Below are 26,954 nucleotides of genomic sequence, written 5' to 3'. Positions count from 1 at the left end.
GAAAACAAAAAAAGTCTGCATAAGTGGTAGCACGTAAAAAAAAAAAAATCACAAATTTATAAGAATATTATATTAAAAAAGTTTAATATAACTTTTGAAAAGGACAAAATTATTAAAAAAATTCATTTTGTTAAATTATCTCAATTGGATAGTTGTGTAATGTTATCATATCACATTCAAAAGCACGTGATTAATTTTACGACATCTTATATGTTCAACTTTAAAAGTGACTTTAAAGATGAATTCAATTATTAAACTATTTTAAAAACTTATAATATTTTCAATTAAAATTTGACTTATTTAAAATAAATAAACTTTTTTTAAAGTTTGAATTTAATTCTTTTTATTAAAATATAACTTATTTCTATCTATTATAAAATATAAATATATAAAATAATATTAATTATCAATAAATTCAATGCAACAACTTTATAAATCACCGTAATTTAATTAAGGTAGTCCTATATATATTTAAGATAGAAACATTAACTAATAGAGAAATGTCTTATTATAATTGTGGACAATTAAGTTCACCTTCCTATCCTACCTCTTTGGCCAAATTATTCTTTTGTTTCTTATACACAAAAATGTGGTCCAAAATTAGGCTTAGATTGAAAAAAATTGTAGTCCATGACAATTTGTCCTTATGTGTTTGTTTTTTACTCTATTTGTTTTCTAGCCTTTTTGAAAAGTTTTCATAGATATGTGAGTGTGAACTAAAGTTTTTGTGACAAATTAATTTCTTTAAAAGGAGAAGAACACTCCATCATATAGGTTAAAGGTCATTTTTATTGGGAACCAACATGGCCATTTCATACGTTCATCAAAAGTTTAAAAAATGGATGTATATCATCATTTGCTTTTATTTTGTAATTTTGTCTCTATTTTTGTGAACTTTATTTTCTTACATCTTACATGCTTTTCTTTATCGTTATACACTTTAAATTTACAATTGACTCATTTTTTAATGTTTTTATTTAAACTTCGAATTATTTTATTTACAGAGTAGTTTATATTAAAAATGTTTGTTTAATTGTATTAAAATTGTTTATTATTTTTAAAAAGTTAAAAATAATTTTAAAGATGTTGAATTGATTTGACGTGTTTGTTTTTTCTAAAGTATAATTGAATTTACCTCTAAAATTGATTCAATTTAATGATATGATTCCTAATTTTTGAGTCTAAATAAATTTTTTTAATAATAAAATCTGTCGTTCAATTCTTGTATAAATGTATTTAAACATAAATTATTTTATCTTAAACTTATTTTTAAACATAATCAATTCACTCAAAATTAATGCTCATAACCGCAAAATTCTTAAGTGTAAACTTGAATTTTGCACTTAAATTTATTTTCAACTATCTTTTGGGAAATTAGAGGATTCAACTGTGGTGCATTCGATGCTCATAACATGGTTTCTCAAGACCATCGAACGATCATTACACTATACTCTTTTTTATTAAGATGACGCACAATTCTTTTGACACATCTCATGTAACATTTTTGTGTTGTTTTAACAAGATTCATATATGTCAATTAAAAAACATATATAGGAGGATGAAATCTAGGCAAGAATAAGAAAATGTCAGTCTATTTTGAGTGGGATTGACTTGTGACCGATATAAGAAAGTCGACTTGCAAATGTGGAAGGTTTCTCGGATATAAACAAACATGTGATTAGTATTTGGGATAAAGATTACCTCCACCATTATTTGTTTTGTCGCAATGGAAGTTTTACTAGTATCTTCTCAAAATTGCTTTCACAAGATCCTTTACCAAACATTGATCAAGCATATCAGCGAGCCGTGCAATATAAGACACTGATGTGTGGAGAATCCTCGAATCGTGAGAATTGTGACAATGTTATGGCCTTTCTATTCACACCCAATGTGAGAGGTAAATTTAAATTTACGAAAAATTCTGACAAAATTCATAATCATTGCAACAAAGACACATCAGTTATAACAAATGTTATTAGTTCAATGTAGGTGATAACAAATGTTCAAACAATTACTCATTGATTCAAGAGTTAGTCATTCTAAATAGACTTGTTTATATTATAACAATCAATTATTATCATATCACTCAAAATCTACTATTTCATAAATAAAATCAATTGTCATTTTATTCATAATACAGAGATAACAAATATTATTAGTTCACTTACGTGTTTATGAGATGATAATACAATTAAAATTAAAAACTTTTTTGGTTGAGAAAGACACAATTTAAACTTCTCCCAAATAAGTTAAACACTTGAGATATCTATACTCCATTTTGAAGAGTGTATTAAGATAAGAACATTGATGAAAGCTTATTACTATATTATTAGGAGATAGTACTAATAACTTTTATTTAAAACTTTTTTTAAAATCAATTAAGTAAAGTACTAGTATTAACTTTGGTGAAACATCCACCTAGACTACAGCAGAAGTTTTGACTTTCTATTCTAGAAATAATATTCAATACACTTTCAATAGTACTCCATTTAAATATAAACTATGTTGCCCTTTACTAGAATCCAAATAGTAAGAATCATAGATTAAAGAGAAAGCAAAGAATTTTCAAACCTTTACCTTTCATAAGTACCATAGCCTCTCACTCTATCTATCTTGTGACACACAACCCCACCTAAGTACACCAACCCTACAAATATATTATTAGTATTAAAAATCTCAATAAACTAAAAATATTATTATTATTATTCTCTGCAAAATTTCAATCTCATTCTTTCTTCTCCAACTAACCATGTCTTCTTCTTCTGTCACACAAACAAAAACAGAACAACAACATTTGATGAAATCGAGAAAACCCAGAAACCAAATCCAAAACCACCACAAACCCATTTCAGAAATGGATCAACAAACCCAAACCACTCGTTCCAACTTCACAATCTCATCTCTTCTTCTCTCCACACTCTCCAATGAAACCGCTGTTTCTCAGCAACCCACCAACAAAAAGATCAACTTTTTATCTGCGGCAGCTAGTTTCAGAGGTTTGGGATGCACTGCCGGGGCTTCTCAGCAAGTGTCGGTGCCGGCGGTGATTCGTGCTTCTGCAGATTGGACTCATCAAGGGAAGAAAACCAGAAAAAAGAAGCATAAGAGGGGTTCTGCAGGAGGAAGTAGCAGGAATAGTAGTAATGATGGTTCTTCTGCTGCTACTTGTGTTGATTTTCAAGATGTTTGGTGTGGACCTGCTGCTTCTGTTGATTGTGTGGTTTCAAAGAAGAATGTGTCTTCAAGGGCTAAGATTGATTTGGAAAAGATAACTCACAGAGAGGTAATAGTAATACTTGTTTGTGTTTTTTTTTTTTTGGGTTCTTCTATGGACATTGGTTAAGGTTGCATTAATGATGTTTCTCTTTGTTTTTCCTAATTGATCTTTTGCATGCATTTAGAATGTACTAGTATGAATGAATCTAGTAGTAGTGACCATTGTTCTTGTTTATTTATTGATGAATTGAACTTTGAATATATATGAGATAGATTCTATAGAAAAATTATTCTATGTGTGTATGGGCCTTAAATCTTTAGATTGTTTTCATGTTGGGCTGTTTTTGTTTTATTTTTTCAGTGCATATGTTTTCTGATGAGTGAAAATCTTTTGTAAATATGATGCATTCTCTCCATTTTTAGACCATTTATGTGTGTGTCTATTTATAAACTTACTTGTTTGTTGTGATTTAGATAGATATGTGTTTATGGTTAAGTTTGGATTTTTGTTTGATCTGTGCTTGCTTCCATATGTTAAACTTTATCGGCGTTTTGTTTTCAAATTCCTTAACATGTGATTGTGTACTAAACTTCATCATAATGACTATATTGGCAGCCTTCATCTTCATTCCGAAGGCGTACTACTACTGTCTATCCAGAAGCCTTCTCTTTTCCGGATACGGATCCTGAAATTTTCACGGCATGCTCTTTTGGAACTTCAGCATACCCTCGCCATATCAGAGATCTCTCTTCTGATGATTTATCTGAGGTTTGCTCATGCTCTTGTGTATTCTAAGCACTGCAAGTTACTCTTTGTTTTGTGTAGCATAGCACTTACACGTATCGGCTACTAGTTTGTAAAATTTGGTTTGGCTTTCCTTGAATAGAATACACCAAATCATGTTCTTAACTTCGCTCTTGATATCTGACAAAATTTGATAAATTCAATGTCTACTAAAAGTATGGACATGTTACGGTTTTGCTATATAATTTGGAGAGTTTCAATCTTGATTGAACTGTTATGTTAGGCCTCATGATTCTAGGACAAAATAATGTTATCTGAAAGTTGATTTGCATATTTTGATTATTGTTGTGACTTTGAAGATAATGGTGCTTCAAGGAAGAATACTAATGGGAGGAGGACGATACAATTCGCGCGACCTTTTCAGAGATTTGAGACTAGATGTTGATAACATGTCATATGAGGTGAGTACTTTCTTTTGTCCCGTGTTCATGCGTGCAACTTTGTTTCATGTTTGTCTAAGTTCTCAGTTTGTGTTTGATAGCAATTGCTTGAACTTGGTGAGAGAATCGGTCATGTCAATACTGGACTTAAACAAGATGAAATGGAACCTCACATAAGGAAAACTAAACTTCGATTCTCCGATGATGCATCAAAACATCAAGTAGACAAAAAATGCAGCATTTGTCAGGTATCTATCTAGTTTGCAGAATTTAATTTTGGATTGAATATACTTGTATCCCTAATGTACTATGTTTAAGTTTTAGTTAATGTAAATAAAATTCTCGGTTTATGGTACCGTACAGGAGGAGTTTGAAGAAGATGATGAGATTGGGAAGCTGAAGTGTGATCATTTGTATCACTTTGAATGCATACAACAATGGGTTGCACACAAAAATTTCTGTCCTGTGTGTAAGGAGCAGGTTGCAGCTAGACATTGAGTGAAAATTTCTTCTCATGTTTCACTAAGACAATAGATGTATAATTTTTCATATCTCCATATAACTATCAATTTTTCATTTTTTGGTGATCAATCATCATTTCATCTTGGAACTTTTAGCCTCCTTTTTGAGGTGTCATTGGATGAAACAATGGATTCATTTTCATTGCCACAGTCCTAGGATTTATGTATTGCAAAAACAATGTAATCAAATCTTGGAGTCAAGGATGTCAAAACCTTCTCAACCTTCACTAGCTCACTCACAGTTTCACCACATGCCTTCATTTGATTAATCTCCACTCGAGATAAAGGCTGTACAATTTTTGCACAAACTCTCTTGCTGATTTTATATGACACTCATTCATTTATTTTCTTAACTCATCAATGTACTACTGTTGCCCGACATCTTATAGTACTAGATAGATTTTATAAAAATAATGTTATGTAAATTTTTTTATCAGTCTTTAACAAAGTCCGGTATTTAACAGTAGTTGTAAAAACGCACCCCTTGAGGGGTGACATGTATGTATAACTAAGGGGATAAGGTATTTACTCTAACAATATGTTCTCAATATGATCTCAATTAATCAATGAAAGAGAAATAAAATTTTAAAAAATTTGAAGAAACACAGAGAATAAAAATGTCAAGTAGGAGGAGAAACCTTATATTTGATGGAGTAGCACTTATTATTATGTCATTTCTTTTTTCAAGAATTGTGCCTTGTAGTAACGAAGTACATGGGTCATCATAAAATCAATGCAAAAGCAATGGTATTATACAAACAAAGAAAAGAACGACTCAGAATTTACAAAAACATCGTCAAAACAACTGACAGAACATGTTTTTTTTTAGAAGTGAACCCTCTCTATATAAAAATCTTAAGTATTTCAAGTATACTAAACTCTTGAAAATCTTCTTCTACTTGTCCATCTCCATGCAGTTGAAAATCTTCTTCTACTTCTCCATCTTTCTTCTACTTCTCCATCTCCATGCAGTTTAAAATCTTCTTCTACTTCTTCATCTCCATGCAGTTCAAAATCTTCTTCTACTTCTCCATCTCCATGCAGTCTGAGGATTCTGGATTCAATGCTATCATTCACTATAAATCTGAAAGCGCGGTACTCCATTCCTTTAAAGTGACTTATCAATTCGTTTTCATCGGATAACTTCATACCCTCCATCACATAAGCTGATTGACTGAAGTGAAGTCCATGCAAATATGGTTTACATTTATGAGCAAAACTACTGCATTGGTTTCATTTTCAAACTGGTTTACCATTTGCAATCCCTCCTCAATAAGCGTCTCCCCGTTAATTTTGTGAACTGTCAAACCCAGTTGTGCGAGATGTTCTTCCATCCAGGATAACAATAGTTCAAATCTTGAAGTCACTATTGACTTCTTCCGCATGTTTTCTGGTCTGCGCAAATGATTAACCAATTGAACGACTTTGGGCTTTGCCCGTTGAAAGGGGATGAAAATAACGTGTTAACGTCCATGATTGCCCGACATAAAGGACAATTTGGACTTATAAGGAACCAATCGTACCAGCATGTCTCACAGAAGACATGGCTGCATCCTGTAACAATTTTAATCGTCTTTAAAACAGACCAACAAATCGTACACTCTGTGTCTGGTGTAGCAGTGTTTAACACGGCCCAAGCACCAGGATTCCCTAAGAGTATAAAAGGCACAGTATAAAAACCAACTACTAATATAAAAGTCTCATGATTAAACAACAACTACGATATAAAATGAAACCTGTAATACCACAAGTACCTTGTATATCTCCGATTTTGACACAGAGGGACACATTGGATTCCATGTCTCTCAGCCTTATAATCCACATTTCAAGATTTCTATAGAATCCTATATCGGCACGATTGATGCTGAACAATTTTTGTTCCACGTAATGACTTGCGTCCATGTTTGCAGATGACAGGTATGCCACATCCAGTGGAAAAGAAAACATAGCTATGGTGAGAAGACATGGTCAGAAAGCTAGTATCTTTGATGTATTGTATGTAACTTCAATGACAAATAATTTGATAAGCATATGTCAGTTACTTGCCAAAGGATATAATATGAAGTTGGAAGAAAATCAAATTAAGGTGTATAATTATGAATAAAGGATGTTCTTGAAAGCACCATTGACAAATAACAAAACCTTCAAGATTAAAATCGACAAGGTTGATCATCAATCTCTTGCTTTGACTGTTGTTGAAAACAACAACTGGATATGTCATCACATGTATGGTCACATGAATTTCAGAGGTCTAGGTATGCTCAACCAGAAGAAGAAGGTATATGACTTACCTCAAGTGAAGGAACCAAGTCTGGTTGTGAGGAATGCTGCAAAGTAAAGCAGACTAGAAAAACATTCAAGCATGACTTGCCCATGAAGTCGAGAGAAAAGTTGGAGCTTGTTCAGTGTGATGTGTGTGGACCTTCTGAAGTAAGATCAAATAAAGGTGATTTTTATTTCCTAACTTTCATATATGAATTCACTAGATATACACGAATCTACCTTATTGAAAGGAAGAATGAGGTATTCACACAGTTCAAGAATTTTAAATTACATGTCGAGAAACAAAGTGGATGCAAGTTAAAGAAAACGAGAATTGATGGTGGAGGTGAATACACCTCTATGGAATTTTTAAGATTATGCAATGAGGAAGGTATAGAGTACGAGGCCATTTCACCCTATACACCTCAGCATGATGGTACAATAATGAGAAGAAATAGAAGTATAGTGAACATGACCAGGAGTATGTTAAAAGCTAAAGAAAGGCCAAAGAGAGTTTGGGGAGAGGCAGCTTCGACAGTACTATACATTCTAAATAGATGTCCAACCAAAAAGATAGTCGAAAAGACACCTTAGGATGCTTGGATATGAATAAAGACAAATGTGAGTTATCTTAGAGTATTTGGATCAATGTGTTTCATGTACTTGAACAAGTGAGGAAGAAGCTATATGATCAAAGTCAGACCATGGTTGCTCATAGGTTATTATTCGATAAGTGCATACAAAGTTGTATTCACCAAATGATGATAAACTAGTGATAAGTAGAGATGTTTTGGTAGATGAAATTAAATGGTGGAATTGGACCCAGGGGTCAGTTCAATATGAGCAAGATACAATCAGAATTTTGCTTGAAGAAGACCAACAAACTAAAGCCACAACCACTTGAAATCAAAATGAAGAATCCGTTAAGTAAAATGTGAGAAGATCTGCTATAACGAGAACTGAGTCGACAAGGCTAGTTGGATAAGAGATATTTCTAGATCAAGCAATTGGTGTAGACGGTGATCTCATAGAAAAAGAAATGATGATGGATGAATCATAGGCAAATTAAGGTGATTGCCCCTGATTCATGTGATTGGAAGATGCATGAGTATTCTTGTCATAAGTTAGGCATGAAATCATCTTTATGGTTTGATTTGGGTCACTAACGGAATAAGGGAGATTGGAAGTCACATTGTAGATATTTTATAACCATCTAAAAAGAACCTTGAAAGCTTTGGTGCAACGGAATGGTTGATTTTGGACTAAATCTTAACCAATCGCTCAAAATTATGGTAGTACAAATTTTAGAAAATTCTCTAGTTTATTTTATAGGGTCATGCTAACATGTGCCCTAAGGGCACATGTTAAGAGATAAATGTAGAAATTTTTTCTAAGAAATTGTGCATTGTTTTCATAAAAAGTTTATAATTAATGTGTTTATTACGTTTTCTAATACAAATTTACTATATTTAGGTTACTTAACATGTGCCCCAAGGGCACATGTTAGCTTTATCCTATTTTATATATAGCATTCAGTCACTTATTGTTGAAGGTGGAGAAAAACACAAGAAAGGGGGGTTTGAATTGTGTTCTTCGATATTTATTTCCCCTTTCTGATAAATCTTTCCTTTCTTCTGATATCTCATCTTTTTGGATATGCTTTGGATAATATTGAGGAAGAATGATAATCCATAACCAACTAGACACACATTCATTTAGTTTCTTTTCTTTATCAGAACTTCTGACTTAGTTAAGCAAACTTCTGAATAAGAATTGCATAGAAAGTCTGAGTTAAAAGAAGGTTCAAAAAGTAAAAGACACGTTCATTTTTATCCTGGTTCACCTTCTCATCAAGGCTACCTCTAGTCCACCCTCCTCATGTGATTTTGCCTCTCTTAGTTGAGGACTTAATCCACTATAATCAATCTTGATTACAACTGCACAAGCAACCTTCTTGTGACTAACCATCCGCACAAGCTATCCGCGAGTGACTAACCCTAGATGATGAATCGTTCAGTAATCTTAGCAAGATATAACGTTCATCAACCTAGAAACTCCTGCACAAGCTGCCCGCAAGTGACTAACCCTAGACAATGAAGCGTCTAGTGATCTCAGTAAGATATAACGTTCATTGACCTAGACACCTCCAATAGTATAACTAGACCTCTTGGACATCTCAAGTATCTGAATCAGAAGGATACTCAAGGAACACCAATTCAAACTATAATTGTTCTTATGGAGATTACAAGAGTGCTTCTAATCAAGCAGATTTTTCTCTTATTCTAAGAGCATATTGTTTATGACACACTGACTAGAAGTCACTTTTGGTGCCTAAACAATCTATCAGAAGTTTCTTAAGAAATAACACAATACGAGCAACAACTCTTGTGTTTTACATATTATTATTACAAGAATTAAAAATATCTTGTATTCTTCAACTTCTGGATGAGATCTTCTTCTTCTTCTTCTTAGGAAAGCAGATTAAGAGTAACAACTCTTGTTTCAAATTGCTTCTTTGACTTGGTCTTCTCTTTCTTGAGTAAGGGGATTAGAGCTTCAACTCTTGAATGTAATTTCTTCTTGTAAGACCATATTCCTTCCTTCTTAATAAGCAGATATTGAGCAACAACTTTTCAAGTTGATAGCTTCTGGTGCATTGATCTTCATCTTCTTCTTTAATACTGATCGTGGAGCCTTTTACAGCTAGCAACACATTTATGAATTTAAACACACATGAAACACTATAGAGCAACACCTCAGTGTTTACAGTTTCTCTAGTCATTCAATGTGAAGATTGTTTGGGCAAATCATGTATTAGTAGATCTCTCAACTTTTCATTATAGCATCCTGCATAACATGCAGTTTTTTTTCATTTCTCTCTTAAGATTTTCTTTTCATAGGTTAATGTTGTGTATACATACTTCGTGTATGTTGCCTCTGATGGTGCAACTTATTTTTCTTATACTCTTAAGCATATACGTACAATCTCATCTATTCACTTTCAAGGTTTTGCTCTTTATATAGACTTCGAGTATATTATCGTTGGAGCATAGCCATTGAATCATATTTGAACATAGCATTTAATGTTTGGTATGGACTGAATCAGGAAATACCTATTTCCAAGACGAATCTCATCATTGGTGTTCGATAGCGTGTCTTCTTCAATTTTCTTCTTCCAAAATAGTTACTATTGATGGTGTTATTGGTGGCATGTCTTCTTTCACTCTTCCAAGATGTAGACCAAAATAAATGTTATAATTTTGTCTTTACCTTGAGTACGGTGATTTCTTGCATGTGACTTAACTAGACCAATTTACAATGTTCTTAGAAGTTTCTGATTATTAGGTCAGAACATCTTTTGTTGGCGGCGTGTCTTCTTTCACTCTTCCAAGATGTAGACCAAAATAGATGTCATAATTTTGTCTTTACTTTGAGTACGGTGATTTATTGCATGTGACTTAACTAGACCAATTTACAATGTTCTTAGAAGTTTCTGATTATTAGGTCAGAACATCTTTTGTCTTTAATATGATTGGAGTATTAAATAAGGAGTAACCTCATGCGAAAAAACACATACCAAATTAACAATGGCTGAATACATCATATTATTTGATTTGAGAATTCAGAAAGTAGAGTCCTGATCTAAGGTTTCAAAATAAAAGTGAAAACAACGTGCAGGAGTGAAAGAGATTTGCATAAGTGTTTAAAAACAATTATTAGTTATAGAAGTACATCACATAGCTAAAATTACTAAAATAATATTATACTTATTTAAGATGGTACTACACTTAATCTTAACCAATCGCTCAAGATTAAGGTAGTACAAATTTTCATAAATTCTCTTGTTAAATTTATATATAGCATTTAGTCACTCATTTTTTTTAACTTCTCGATGTGGTAATATTTCTCAACATCTTATAGAATTTTATAATTTATCGTTATTGGAGTATTAAATACAAGTGATATTAAAGTGATTGGAGTATTAAATAAGTATAAACCTCATGCGACAAAACACACAACAAATTAACAATAGATAAGTACATGATATTATTTGATTTGAGCATTCAGAGAGTAGAGTCCTTATCAAAGGTTTCAAAATGAAAGTGAAAACATTGTGCAGGAGTGAAAGAGATTTGTATAATTGTTTATCAACATTTATCAGTTATAGCAGTACATCACATAGCCAAAATAAATAAAATAATATCACACTTATTTAAGATGGTACTACACTCAATCTTAATCAATCGCTCGAGATTAAGGTAGTATAAATTTTCCAAAATTCTCTTGTTAAATTTATATATAGCATTCAGTCACTCATTTTTTTAATTCCTCGATGTGGTACTATTGTCAACATCTTATAGAAATTTATAATTTATTGTTTGCAACTATTGTAAGGAGCCCCTACAAAGAACAACTACGAAATACAAGTGATATTAAAGTGACTATGGTATTAAATAAGGAGGAACCTCAAACGAAAAAACACATAACATATTAATAATGGCTGAGTACAATATATTATTTGATTGAAGCATTCAAAAAGTAGAGTCCTTAATTAAGGTTTTAAAATGAAAGTGAAAACAATGTGCAGGAGTGAAAGAGATTTGTGTAAGTGTTCATCAACATTTATCAGTTATTGAAATACATCACATAGCCAAAATAACTAAAACATTGTTATACTTATTTAAGATGGTACTACACTCAATCTTAACCAATCGCTCGACACTACAAAAAACGCGTAAATTATGGCGGTTTTATTCCGGCGTTTAACAAAACTGTCACTATTTACCGTAAATTATGATGGTTTTTGAAAACGACATATTGTTAACCAACCGCTCGAGATAAAGGTTGTACAATTTTTGCACAAACTCTCTTGCTGATTTTATATGACACTCACTCATTTATTTTCTTAACTCATCAATGTGGTACACTGGTACTACTGTTGCTCGACATCTTATAGTACTAGATAGATTTTATAAAAATAATGTTATGTAAATTTTTTATCAGTCTTTAACAAAATCTGGTATTTCACAGGAGTAGTTGTAAAAACGCACCCCTTGAGGGGTGACTGTATAACTAAGGGGATAAGGTATTTACTCTAACAATATGTTCTCAATATGATCTCTATTAATCAATGAAAGAGAAATAAAATTTTAAAAAATTTGAAGATACACAAAGAATAAAAATGTCAAGTAGGAGGCGAAACCTTATATTTGATGGAGTAGCACTTATTATTATGTCATTTCTTTATTCATCAACAAGTATTGTGCCTTGTAACCAAGTACATGGGTCATCATAAAATCAATGCAAAACTAATGGTATTATACAAACAAAGAACGCCTCAGAATTTGCAAAAACATCATCAAAACAACTGACAAAACATGTTTTTTTTTTTAGAAGTGAACCCTCTCTATATAAAAATTTTAAGTATTTCAAGTATACTAAACTCTTGAAAATCTTCTTCTACTTCTCCATCTCCATGCAAATGAAAATCTTCTTCTACTTCTCCATCTTTCTTCTACTTCTCCATCTCCATGTAGTTCAAAATCTTCTTCTACTTCTCCATCTCCATGCAGTTCAAAATCTTCTTTTACTTCTCCATCTCCATGAAGTTCAAAATTTTCTTCTACTTCTCCATCTCCATGCAGTTTGAGGATTCTGGATTCAATGTTATCATTCACTATAAATCTGAAAGCGCGGTACTCCATTCCTTTAAAGTGACTTATCAATTCGTTTTCATCGGATAACTTCATACCCTCCATCACATAAAGCCGATTGACGGAAGTGAAGTCCATGCAAATATGGTTTACATTTATAAGCAAAACCACTGTATTGGTTTCATTTTCAAACTGGTTTACCATTTGCAATCCCTCCTCAATAAGCGTCTCCCCGTTAATTTTGTGATCTGTCAAACCCAGTTGTCCGAGATGTTCTTCCAGCCAGGATAACAATAGTTCAAATCTTGAAGTCACTATTGACTTCTTCTGCATGTTTTCTAGTCTACGCAAATGATTAACCAATTGAATGACTTTGAAGCTTTGCCCGTTGAAAGGGGATGAAAACAACGTGTTAACGTCCATGATTGCCCAACATAAAGGACACTCTGGACTTATAAGGAACCAATCGTATCAGCATGTCTCACAGAAGACATGGCTGCATCCTGTAACTATTTTAATCGTCTTTAAAACAGATCAACAAATCGTACACTCTGTGTCTGGTGTAACAGTGTTTAACACGACCCAAGCACCAGGATCCCCTAAGAGTATAAAAGGCACAGTATAAAAACCAACTGCTAATATAAAAGTCTCATGATTAAACAACAACTACGATATAAAATGAAACCTGTAATACCACAAGTACCTTGTATATCGCCGATTTTGATACAGAGGGTCACATTGGATGCCATGTCTCTCAGCCTTATAATCCACATTTCGAGATTTCTATAGAATCCTATATCGGCACTATTGATGCTGAACAGTTTTTGTTCCACGTAATGACTTGCGTCTAGGTAGACCTCCTCTTCTTGAGGCGTAAATGTAATCGGAACTGTTTGAATCACTTTAGAACCGAACTGATATAAATAATGCTTTAATGTACCATTCCTCAACAGTTCCTGCAAAAAAAAAACAGAAACAATTAAAAATTAACTGTGAGTACAGAAAACTAAACTGGCATGACATATTACAATTCCTCAACAATTTAGTTACTTCTCTATTTTCTAATGGCTGGTTCTTGGGTCTTCCATTTTCAAACAACAGTGAGTACAGAAACCTAAACTGGATTGGGGACATTTCTTTGGGGTGGGATACCCTCCAATACCCATTTCTTCTTGGCATTCAGTCTCATAATATACTGCCTCATGTCGTAATGTTGAGAGACCGCGTTCTCAACGACCTACCTTTCCCAATTATGCCATAATACTCTGTCGTGTTTAGTAGGAGAAAGTTCTATGTCATCATAACTCGAGAAGACAATGTCACACGAACGAAAGTTTATATAAGCACCAGATTTACCTTTTTCACGGTACAGTACGTTAAAATTTGGTAATCCAGTTTTGTCAAATTCTTGTCTCCAGGGATTAAGATTTGAGGTCAAGATCAAAGTATTTTTCGATTGCGCCCCTCTTCTTTTTTTAGGCGTATTGATCTTCTTCTGTCTCAGAGATTCCTTATCTCATCATTAATGCAACTAAACTTGCTATTCCTCCCATTGTAAAGGGGTTAAAAATGCCCCCTTTTGTTTTCTTTCTCCCTCCCTCAGGTACTCCAACGACTTCCCGATTTTGGAGTAGATATAATGCTTTAGTCTGATGCGGCAACAAATCTTGTTCTGACATGTTTACTGCATATCAAAATGAGAGGTCAACAATCAAAATAAGATCAATACTAGTTTATTATATGCATTATGCTAAGAAAACCAACCTTCATTCATAATCCGCTGCATTAAAGTAGACTACAAGTTAGGTTTTTGGACGTTCTTGATGGGTTTGAAGTTCTTGATGCTAATTTTTTCGTTTTTCCCGAAAACTTCGATTTTTTCGTTTTTCAGAAAAAACTCGACTATTTCATTTTTCCGAAAAAACTCGAATTTTTTTCGTTTTTCTGGAAAAACTCAAATTTTTTCGTTTTTCCCCGAAAAAACTAGATTTTTTGCGGAAAAAACTCATTTTTTTGTTTTTCCCCGAAAAAACTCGACTTTTCGTTTTTCGAAAAAACTCGATTTTTTGTTTTTTCGGAAAACTCGATTTTTTCGTATTTCTTAAAAAAAACGCGATTTTTTCGTTTTCCCAAAAAGCTTGATTTTTTTTTTGTTTTTCGAAAAAATACGATTTTTTCGTTTTTCGGAAAAACTCAATTTTTCCGTTTTTCGAAAAAACTTGATTTTATCGTTTTTCAAAAAAATAAGTTTACTTTTTCGTTAATTAGAAAAAACTCGAGTTTTTCATTTTTCGAAAAAACTATTTTTTTCGTTTACCGAAATAACTCGATATTTCAATTTTATGAAGAAACTCGATTTTTCGTATTTTTAAATTTTATTTTTTTTAAAAATAATTTAAACCATTTAACGCATAAAATAGAAACAATCCATTGGATTATCAAAATGTGTTGGATGGATTGGATTTATCCATGTATATAAATGGAGGGATTTAATCCATCCATTAACTTATTTTTTATTTGGTGGATGGATTGGTTGGATTTTTTAGTGGATGGATTTTAGCTTAATGGATCCAATTGTCACCCCTAGTTTGAACAAACTTGAGTAACGAATAGACACGAAGTGAATGAGAAAAGAACAAACTGGAGAAACTTGATGGGTTTGAACAAACTTGTTAAATTGAGAAAAGAAGGCTCGAGTGAGTGTTGTTTTAAAAATCTGTTGCGAGGTTACTCAAGGAAACAACCGGTAACATTAAAGCAAAATGAGTAAATGGAATTAAAATATTTAATAAAAATATTGTATATTTAATTATTAATTATATTATATGTTACAATTTATTTTTTTCACCCCATTGATGTGTATTCAGTATCTTTACACGGCCCAAGCACCAGGATTCCCTAAGAGTATAAAAGGCACAATATAAAAACCAACTACTAATATAAAAGTCTCATGATTAAACAACAACTACAATATAAAATGGAACCTGTAATACCACAAGTACCTTGTATATCGCCGATTTTGACACAGATGGACACATTGGATGCCATGTCTCTCAGCCTTATAATCCACATTTCGAGATTTCTATAGAATCCTATATCGGCACTATTGATGCTAAACAGTTTTTGTTCCACGTAATGACTTGCGTCTAGGTAGACCTCCTCTTCTTGAGGTGTAAATGTAATCGGAACTGTTTGAATCACTTTAGAACCGAACTGATATAAATCAACTTGCTTTAATGTACCATTCCTCAACAGTTCCTGCAAAAAAAAACAGAAACAATTAAAAATTAACTGTGAGTACAGAAAACTAAACTGGCACGACATATTACAATTCCTCAACAATTTAGTTACTTCTCTATTTTCTAATGGCTGGTTCTTGGGTCTTCCATTTTCAAACAACAGTGAGTACAGAAACCTAAACTGGATTGGGGACATTTCTTGGTGTGGGATACCCTCCAATACCCATTTCTTCTTGGCATTCAGTCTCATAATATACTGCCTCATGTCGTAATGTTGAGAGACCGCGTTCTCAACGACCTACCTTTCCCAATTATGCCATAATACTCTGTCGTGTTTATTAGGAGAAAGTTCTATGTCATCATAACTCGAGAAGACAATGTCACACGAACGAAAGTTTATATAAGCACCAGATTTACCTTCTTCACGGTACAGTACGTTAAAATTCGGTAATCCAGTTTTGTCAAATTCTTGTCTCCAGGGATTAAGATTTGAGGTCAAGATCAAAGTATTTTTCGATTGCGTCCCTCTTCTTTTTTTAGGCGTATTGATCTTCTTCTGTCTCAGAGATTCCTTATCTCATCATTAATGCAACTAAACTTGCTATTCCTCCCATTGTAAAGGGGTTAAAAATGCCCCCTTTTGTTTTCTTTCTCCCTCCCTCAGGTACTCCAACGACTTCCCGATTTTGGAGTAGATATAATGCTTTAGTCTGCTGCGGCAACAAATCTTGTTCTGACATGGTTACTGCATATCAAAATGAGAGGTCAACAATCAAAATAAGATCAATACTAGTTTATTATATGCATTATGCTAAGAAAACCAACCTTCATTCATAATCCGCTGCATTAAAGTAGACTACAAGTTAGGTTTTTGGACGTTCTTGATGGGTTTGAAGTTCTTGATGCTAATTTTTTCGTTTTTCAGAAAAACTCGACTATTTCATTTTTCCGAAAAACCTCGATTTTTTTCATTTTTCCGGAAAAACTCAATTTTTTCGTTTTTCCCGAAAAAACTCGATTTTTTGCGGGAAAAAACTCGACTTTTCGTTTTTCGAAAAAAACTCGATTTTTTGTTTTTTAGGAAAACTCGATTTTTTCGTATTTCTTAAAAAAAACGCGATTTTTTTGTTTTCCCAAAAAGCTTGATTTTTTTTTTGTTTTTCGAAAAGATACGATTTTTTCGTTTTTCGGAAAAATTCAATTTTTCCGTTTTTCGAAAAAACTTGATTTTATCGTTTTTCAAAAAAATAAGTTTACTTTTTCGTTCATTAGAAAAAACTCGAGTTTTTCATTTTTCGAAAAAACTATTTTTTTCGTTTACCGAAATAACTCGATATTTCAATTTTATGAAGAAACTCGATTTTTCGTATTTTTAAATTTTATTTTTTTTTAAAAATAATTTAAACCATTTAACGCATAAAATAGAAACAATCCATTGGATTATCAAAATGTGTTGGATGGATTGGATTTATCCATGTATATAAATGGAGGGATTTAATCCATCCATTAACTTATTTTTTATTTGGTGGATGGATTGGTTGGATTTTTTAGTGGATGGATTTTAGCTTAATGGATCCAATTGTCACCCCTAGTTTGAACAAACTTGAGTAACGAATAGACACGAAGTGAATGAGAAAAGAACAAACTGGAGAAACTTGATGGGTTTGAACAAACTTGTTAAATTGAGAAAAGAAGGCTCGAGTGAGTGTTGTTTTAAAAATCTGTTGCGAGGTTACTCAAGGAAACAACCGGTAACATTAAAGCAAAATGAGTAAATGGAATTAAAATATTTAATAAAAATATTGTATATTTAATTATTAATTATATTATATGTTACAATTTATTTTTTTCACCCCATTGATGTGTATTCAGTATCTTTACACGGCCCAAGCACCAGGATTCCCTAAGAGTATAAAAGGCACAATATAAAAACCAACTACTAATATAAAAGTCTCATGATTAAACAACAACTACAATATAAAATGGAACCTGTAATACCACAAGTACCTTGTATATCGCCGATTTTGACACAGATGGACACATTGGATGCCATGTCTCTCAGCCTTATAATCCACATTTCGAGATTTCTATAGAATCCTATATCGGCACTATTGATGCTAAACAGTTTTTGTTCCACGTAATGACTTGCGTCTAGGTAGACCTCCTCTTCTTGAGGTGTAAATGTAATCGGAACTGTTTGAATCACTTTAGAACCGAACTGATATAAATCAACTTGCTTTAATGTACCATTCCTCAACAGTTCCTGCAAAAAAAAACAGAAACAATTAAAAATTAACTGTGAGTACAGAAAACTAAACTGGCACGACATATTACAATTCCTCAACAATTTAGTTACTTCTCTATTTTCTAATGGCTGGTTCTTGGGTCTTCCATTTTCAAACAACAGTGAGTACAGAAACCTAAACTGGATTGGGGACATTTCTTGGTGTGGGATACCCTCCAATACCCATTTCTTCTTGGCATTCAGTCTCATAATATACTGCCTCATGTCGTAATGTTGAGAGACCGCGTTCTCAACGACCTACCTTTCCCAATTATGCCATAATACTCTGTCGTGTTTATTAGGAGAAAGTTCTATGTCATCATAACTCGAGAAGACAATGTCACACGAACGAAAGTTTATATAAGCACCAGATTTACCTTCTTCACGGTACAGTACGTTAAAATTCGGTAATCCAGTTTTGTCAAATTCTTGTCTCCAGGGATTAAGATTTGAGGTCAAGATCAAAGTATTTTTCGATTGCGTCCCTCTTCTTTTTTTAGGCGTATTGATCTTCTTCTGTCTCAGAGATTCCTTATCTCATCATTAATGCAACTAAACTTGCTATTCCTCCCATTGTAAAGGGGTTAAAAATGCCCCCTTTTGTTTTCTTTCTCCCTCCCTCAGGTACTCCAACGACTTCCCGATTTTGGAGTAGATATAATGCTTTAGTCTGCTGCGGCAACAAATCTTGTTCTGACATGGTTACTGCATATCAAAATGAGAGGTCAACAATCAAAATAAGATCAATACTAGTTTATTATATGCATTATGCTAAGAAAACCAACCTTCATTCATAATCCGCTGCATTAAAGTAGACTACAAGTTAGGTTTTTGGACGTTCTTGATGGGTTTGAAGTTCTTGATGCTAATTTTTTCGTTTTTCAGAAAAACTCGACTATTTCATTTTTCCGAAAAACCTCGATTTTTTTGGTTTTTCCGGAAAAACTCAATTTTTTCGTTTTTCCCGAAAAAACTCGATTTTTTGCGGGAAAAAACTCGACTTTTCGTTTTTCGAAAAAAACTCGATTTTTTGTTTTTTTAGGAAAACTCGATTTTTTCGTATTTCTTAAAAAAAACGCGATTTTTTTGTTTTCCCAAAAAGCTTGATTTTTTTTTTGTTTTTCGAAAAGATACGATTTTTTCGTTTTTCGGAAAAATTCAATTTTTCCGTTTTTCGAAAAAACTTGATTTTATCGTTTTTAAAAAAATAACTTTACTTTTTCGTTCATCAGAAAAAACTCGAGTTTTTCATTTTTCGAAGAAACTCTATTTTTTTCGTTTACCGAAATAACTCGATATTTCAATTTTATGAAGAAACTCGATTTTTCGTATTTTTAAATTTTAATATTTTTTTAAAAAATAATTTAAACCATTTAACGCATAAAATAAAAACAATCCATTGGATTATCAAGATGTGTTGGATGAATTGGATTTATCCATGTATATAAATGGAGGGATTTAATCCATCCATTAACTTATTTTTTATTTGGTGGATGGATTGGTTGGATTTTTTAGTGGATGGATTTTAGCTTAATGGATCCAATTGTCACCCTAGTTTGAACAAACTTGAGTAACGAATAGACACGAAGTGAATGAGAAAAGAACAAACTGGAGAAACTTGATGGGTTTGAACAAACTTGTTAAATTGAGAAAAGAAGGCTCGAGTGAGTGTTGTTTTAAAAATCTGTTGCGAGGTTACTCAAGGAAACAACCGGTAACATTAAAGCAAAATGAGTAAATGGAATTAAAATATTTAATAAAAATATTGTATATTTAATTATTAATTATATTATATGTTAAAATTTATTTTTTTCACCCCATTGATGTGTATTCAGTATCTTTACACGGCTCAAGCACCAGGATTCCCTAAGAGTATAAAAGGCACAATATAAAAACCAACTACTAATATAAAAGTCTCATGATTAAACAACAACTACAATATAAAATGAAACCTGTAATACCACAAGTACCTTGTATATCGCCGATTTTGACACAGAGGGACACATTGGATGCCATGTCTCTCAGCCTTATAATCCACATTTCGAGATTTCTATAGAATCCTATATCGGCACGATTGATGCTGGACAGTTTTTGTTCCACGTAATGACATGCGTCTAGGTAGAACTCCTCTTGAGGTGTAAATGTAATCGGAACTGTTTGAATCACTTTAGAACCGAACTGATATAAATCAACTTGCTTTAATGTACCATTCCTCAATAGTTCCTGCAAAAAAAAAAACAGAAACAATTAAAAATTAACTGTGAGTACAGAAAACTAAACTGGCACGACATATTAAAATTCCTCAACAATTTACTTACTTCTCTATTTTCTAATGGCTGGTTCTTGGGTCTACCATTTTCAAACAACAGTGAGTACAGAAACCTAAACTGGGGACATTTCTTGGGGTGGGATACCCTCCAATACCCATTTCTTCTTGGCATTTAGTCTCATAATATACTGCCTCATGTCGTAATGTTGAGAGACCGCGTTCTCAACGACCTACCTTTCCCAATTATGCCATAATACTCTGTCGTGTTTATTAGGAGAAAGTTCTATGTCATCATAACTCGAGAAGACAATGTCACACGAACGAAAGTTTATATAAGCACCAGATTTACCTTCTTCACGGTACAGTACGTTAAAATTTGGTAATCCAGTTTTGTCAAATTCTTGTCTCCAGGGATTAAGATTTGAGGTCAAGATCAAAGTATTTTTCGATTGCGTCCCTCTTCTTTTTTTAGGCGTATTGATCTTCTTCTGTCTCAGAGATTCCTTATCTCATCATTAATGCAACTAAACTTGCTATTCCTCCCATTGTAAAGGGGTTAAAAATGCCCCCTTTTGTTTTCTTTCTCCCTCCCTCAGGTACTCCAACGACTTCCCGATTTTGGAGTAGATATAATGCTTTAGTCTGCTGCGGCAACAAATCTTGTTCTGACATGGTTACTGCATATCAAAATGAGAGGTCAACAATCAAAATAAGATCAATACTAGTTTATTATATGCATTATGCTAAGAAAACCAACCTTCATTCATAATCCGCTGCATTAAAGTAGACTACAAGTTAGGTTTTTGGACGTTCTTGATGCTAATTTTTTCGTTTTTCCCGAAAACTTCGATTTTTTCGTTTTTCAGAAAAAACTCGACTATTTCATTTTTCCGAAAAAACTCGAATTTTTTTCGTTTTTCTGGAAAAACTCAAATTTTTTCGTTTTTCCCGAAAAAACTAGATTTTTTGCGGAAAAAACTCGTTTTTTTTGTTTTTCCCCGAAAAAACTCGACTTTTCGTTTTTCGAAAAAACTCGTTTTTTTGTTTTTTCGGAAAACTCGATTTTTTCGTATTTCTTAAAAAAAAACGCGATTTTTTCGTTTTCCCAAAAAGCTTGATTTTTTTTTGTTTTTCGAAAAAATACGATTTTTTCGTTTTTCGGAAAAACTCAATTTTTCCGTTTTTCGAAAAAACTTGATTTTATCGTTTTTCAAAAAAATAAGTTTACTTTTTCGTTCATTAGAAAAAACTCGAGTTTTTCATTTTTCGAAAAAACACTATTTTTTTCGTTTACCGAAATAACTCGATATTTCAATTTTATGAAGAAACTCGATTTTTCGTATTTTTAAATTTTATTTTTTTTTAAAAATAATTTAAACCATTTAACGCATAAAATAGAAACAATCCATTGGATTATCAAAATGTGTTGGATGGATTGGATTTATCCATGTATATAAATGGAGGGATTTAATCCATCCATTAACTTATTTTTTATTTGGTGGATGGATTGGTTGGATTTTTTAGTGGATGGATTTTAGCTTAATGGATCCAATTGTCACCCCTAGTTTGAACAAACTTGAGTAACGAATAGACACGAAGTGAACGAGAAAAGAACAAACTGGAGAAACTTGATGGGTTTGAACAAACTTGTTAAATTGAGAAAAGAAGGCTCGAGTGAGTGTTGTTTTAAAAATCTGTTGCGAGGTTACTCAAGGAAACAACCGGTAACATTAAAGCAAAATGAGTAAATGGAATTAAAATATTTAATAAAAATATTGTATATTTAATTATTAATTATATTATATGTTACAATTTATTTTTTTCACCCCATTGATGTGTATTCAGTATCTTTACACGGCCCAAGCACCAGGATTCCCTAAGAGTATAAAAGGCACAATATAAAAACCAACTACTAATATAAAAGTCTCATGATTAAACAACAACTACAATATAAAATGGAACCTGTAATACCACAAGTACCTTGTATATCGCCGATTTTGACACAGATGGACACATTGGATGCCATGTCTCTCAGCCTTATAATCCACATTTCGAGATTTCTATAGAATCCTATATCGGCACTATTGATGCTAAACAGTTTTTGTTCCACGTAATGACTTGCGTCTAGGTAGACCTCCTCTTTTTGAGGTGTAAATGTAATCGGAACTGTTTGAATCACTTTAGAACCGAACTGATATAAATCAACTTGCTTTAATGTACCATTCCTCAACAGTTCCTGCAAAAAAAACAGAAACAATTAAAAATTAACTGTGAGTACAGAAAACTAAACTGGCACGACATATTACAATTCCTCAACAATTTAGTTACTTCTCTATTTTCTAATGGCTGGTTCTTGGGTCTTCCATTTTCAAACAACAGTGAGTACAGAAACCTAAACTGGATTGGGGACATTTCTTGGTGTGGGATACCCTCCAATACCCATTTCTTCTTGGCATTCAGTCTCATAATATACTGCCTCATGTCGTAATGTTGAGAGACCGCGTTCTCAACGACCTACCTTTCCCAATTATGCCATAATACTCTGTCGTGTTTATTAGGAGAAAGTTCTATGTCATCATAACTCGAGAAGACAATGTCACACGAACGAAAGTTTATATAAGCACCAGATTTACCTTCTTCACGGTACAGTACGTTAAAATTCGGTAATCCAGTTTTGTCAAATTCTTGTCTCCAGGGATTAAGATTTGAGGTCAAGATCAAAGTATTTTTCGATTGCGTCCCTCTTCTTTTTTTAGGCGTATTGATCTTCTTCTGTCTCAGAGATTCCTTATCTCATCATTAATGCAACTAAACTTGCTATTCCTCCCATTGTAAAGGGGTTAAAAATGCCCCCTTTTGTTTTCTTTCTCCCTCCCTCAGGTACTCCAACGACTTCCCGATTTTGGAGTAGATATAATGCTTTAGTCTGCTGCGGCAACAAATCTTGTTCTGACATGGTTACTGCATATCAAAATGAGAGGTCAACAATCAAAATAAGATCAATACTAGTTTATTATATGCATTATGCTAAGAAAACCAACCTTCATTCATAATCCGCTGCATTAAAGTAGACTACAAGTTAGGTTTTTGGACGTTCTTGATGGGTTTGAAGTTCTTGATGCTAATTTTTTCGTTTTTCAGAAAAACTCGACTATTTCATTTTTCCGAAAAACCTCGATTTTTTTCATTTTTCCGGAAAAACTCAATTTTTTCGTTTTTCCCGAAAAAACTCGATTTTTTGCGGGAAAAAACTCGACTTTTCGTTTTTCGAAAAAAACTCGATTTTTTGTTTTTTAGGAAAACTCGATTTTTTCGTATTTCTTAAAAAAAACGCGATTTTTTTGTTTTCCCAAAAAGCTTGATTTTTTTTTTTGTTTTTCGAAAAGATACGATTTTTTCGTTTTTCGGAAAAATTCAATTTTTCCGTTTTTCGAAAAAACTTGATTTTATCGTTTTTAAAAAAATAACTTTACTTTTTCGTTCATCAGAAAAAACTCGAGTTTTTCATTTTTCGAAGAAACTCTATTTTTTTCGTTTACCGAAATAACTCGATATTTCAATTTTATGAAGAAACTCGATTTTTCGTATTTTTAAATTTTAATATTTTTTAAAAAATAATTTAAACCATTTAACGCATAAAATAAAAACAATCCATTGGATTATCAAAATGTGTTGGATGAATTGGATTTATCCATGTATATAAATGGAGGGATTTAATCCATCCATTAACTTATTTTTTATTTGGTGGATGGATTGGTTGGATTTTTTAGTGGATGGATTTTAGCTTAATGGATCCAATTGTCACCCTAGTTTGAACAAACTTGAGTAACGAATAGACACGAAGTGAATGAGAAAAGAACAAACTGGAGAAACTTGATGGGTTTGAACAAACTTGTTAAATTGAGAAAAGAAGGCTCGAGTGAGTGTTGTTTTAAAAATCTGTTGCGAGGTTACTCAAGGAAACAACCGGTAACATTAAAGCAAAATGAGTAAATGGAATTAAAATATTTAATAAAAATATTGTATATTTAATTATTAATTATATTATATGTTAAAATTTATTTTTTTCACCCCATTGATGTGTATTCAGTATCTTTACACGGCTCAAGCACCAGGATTCCCTAAGAGTATAAAAGGCACAATATAAAAACCAACTACTAATATAAAAGTCTCATGATTAAACAACAACTACAATATAAAATGAAACCTGTAATACCACAAGTACCTTGTATATCGCCGATTTTGACACAGAGGGACACATTGGATGCCATGTCTCTCAGCCTTATAATCCACATTTCGAGATTTCTATAGAATCCTATATCGGCACGATTGATGCTGGACAGTTTTTGTTCCACGTAATGACATGCGTCTAGGTAGAACTCCTCTTGAGGTGTAAATGTAATCGGAACTGTTTGAATCACTTTAGAACCGAACTGATATAAATCAACTTGCTTTAATGTACCATTCCTCAATAGTTCCTGCAAAAAAAAAAACAAAAACAATTAAAAATTAACTGTGAGTACAGAAAACTAAACTGGCACGACATATTAAAATTCCTCAACAATTTACTTACTTCTCTATTTTCTAATGGCTGGTTCTTGGGTCTACCATTTTCAAACAACAGTGAGTACAGAAACCTAAACTGGGGACATTTCTTGGGGTGGGATACCCTCCAATACCCATTTCTTCTTGGCATTCAGTCTCATAATATACTGCCTCATGTCGTAATGTTGAGAGACCGCGTTCTCAACGACCTACCTTTCCCAATTATGCCATAATACTCTGTCGTGTTTATTAGGAGAAAGTTCTATGTCATCATAATTTGAGAAGACAATGTCACACGAACGAAAGTTTATATAAGCACCAGATTTACCTTCTTCACGGTACAGTACGTTAAAATTCGGTAATCCAGTTTTGTCAAATTCTTGTCTCCAGGGATTAAGATTTGAGGTCAAGATCAAAGTATTTTTCGATTGCGTCCCTCTTCTTTTTTTAGGCGTATTGATCTTCTTCTGTCTCAGAGATTCCTTATCTCATCATTAATGCAACTAAACTTGCTATTCCTCCCATTGTAAAGGGGTTAAAAATGCCCCCTTTTGTTTTCTTTCTCCCTCCCTCAGGTACTCCAACGACTTCCCGATTTTGGAGTAGATATAATGCTTTAGTCTGCTGCGGCAACAAATCTTGTTCTGACATGGTTACTGCATATCAAAATGAGAGGTCAACAATCAAAATAAGATCAATACTAGTTTATTATATGCATTATGCTAAGAAAACCAACCTTCATTCATAATCCGCTGCATTAAAGTAGACTACAAGTTAGGTTTTTGGACGTTCTTGATGCTAATTTTTTCGTTTTTCCCGAAAACTTCGATTTTTTCGTTTTTCAGAAAAAACTCGACTATTTCATTTTTCCGAAAAAACTCGAATTTTTTTCGTTTTTCTGGAAAAACTCAAATTTTTTCGTTTTTCCCGAAAAAACTAGATTTTTTGCGGAAAAAACTCGTTTTTTTTGTTTTTCCCCGAAAAAACTCGACTTTTCGTTTTTCGAAAAAACTCGATTTTTTGTTTTTTCGGAAAACTCGATTTTTTCGTATTTCTTAAAAAAAAAACGCGATTTTTTCGTTTTCCCAAAAAGCTTGATTTTTTTTTTGTTTTTCGAAAAAATACGATTTTTTCGTTTTTTCGGAAAAACTCAATTTTTCCGTTTTTCGAAAAAACTTGATTTTATCGTTTTTCAAAAAAATAAGTTTACTTTTTCGTTCATTAGAAAAAACTCGAGTTTTTCATTTTTCGAAAAAACTCTATTTTTTTCGTTTACCGAAATAACTCGATATTTCAATTTTATGAAGAAACTCGATTTTTCGTATTTTTAAATTTTATTTTTTTTAAAAAATAATTTAAACCATTTAACGCATAAAATAGAAACAATCCATTGGATTATCAAAATGTGTTGGATGGATTGGATTTATCCATGTATATAAATGGAGGGATTTAATCCATCCATTAACTTATTTTTTATTTGGTGGATGGATTGGTTGGATTTTTTAGTAGATGGATTTTAGCTTAATGGATCCAATTGTCACCCCTAGTTTGAACAAACTTGAGTAACGAATAGACACGAAGTGAATGAGAAAAGAACAAACTGGAGAAACTTGATGGGTTTGAACAAACTTGTTAAATTGAGAAAAGAAGGCTCGAGTGAGTGTTGTTTTAAAAATCTGTTGCGAGGTTACTCAAGGAAACAACCGGTAACATTAAAGCAAAATGAGTAAATGGAATTAAAATATTTAATAAAAATATTGTATATTTAATTATTAATTA

At 32.5% G+C, this 26,954-nt stretch overlaps 1 protein-coding gene across 2 annotated transcripts in view; it reads left to right on the top strand.

The window, feature by feature from the left end:
• Positions 1 to 2,651: 2,651 nt before the first annotated feature.
• LOC131604000 (uncharacterized) overlaps positions 2,652 to 26,954 on the top strand; it is a 60,824-nt gene continuing 36,521 nt past the window's right edge. The window contains exons 1-5 of one of the 2 annotated variants that reach the window (XM_058876485.1): positions 2,666 to 3,283; positions 3,833 to 3,985; positions 4,321 to 4,422; positions 4,503 to 4,649; positions 4,765 to 5,275. In XM_058876485.1, the coding sequence (XP_058732468.1) occupies positions 2,750 to 3,283; positions 3,833 to 3,985; positions 4,321 to 4,422; positions 4,503 to 4,649; positions 4,765 to 4,899 (1,071 nt within the window). In that variant the 5' untranslated portion in view covers positions 2,666 to 2,749 and the 3' untranslated portion in view covers positions 4,900 to 5,275. Of the gene's footprint in view, positions 3,284 to 3,832; positions 3,986 to 4,320; positions 4,423 to 4,502; positions 4,650 to 4,764; positions 5,276 to 26,954 lie in introns of those variants that run through there. The other variant, XM_058876486.1, reaches the window with a different exon arrangement.

This window comes from Vicia villosa, linkage group LG5 (assembly GCF_029867415.1).
Source record: "Vicia villosa cultivar HV-30 ecotype Madison, WI linkage group LG5, Vvil1.0, whole genome shotgun sequence".
Lineage (NCBI taxonomy): Eukaryota > Viridiplantae > Streptophyta > Magnoliopsida > Fabales > Fabaceae > Vicia > Vicia villosa.
This window is presented reverse-complemented; position numbering and strand designations above follow the sequence as displayed.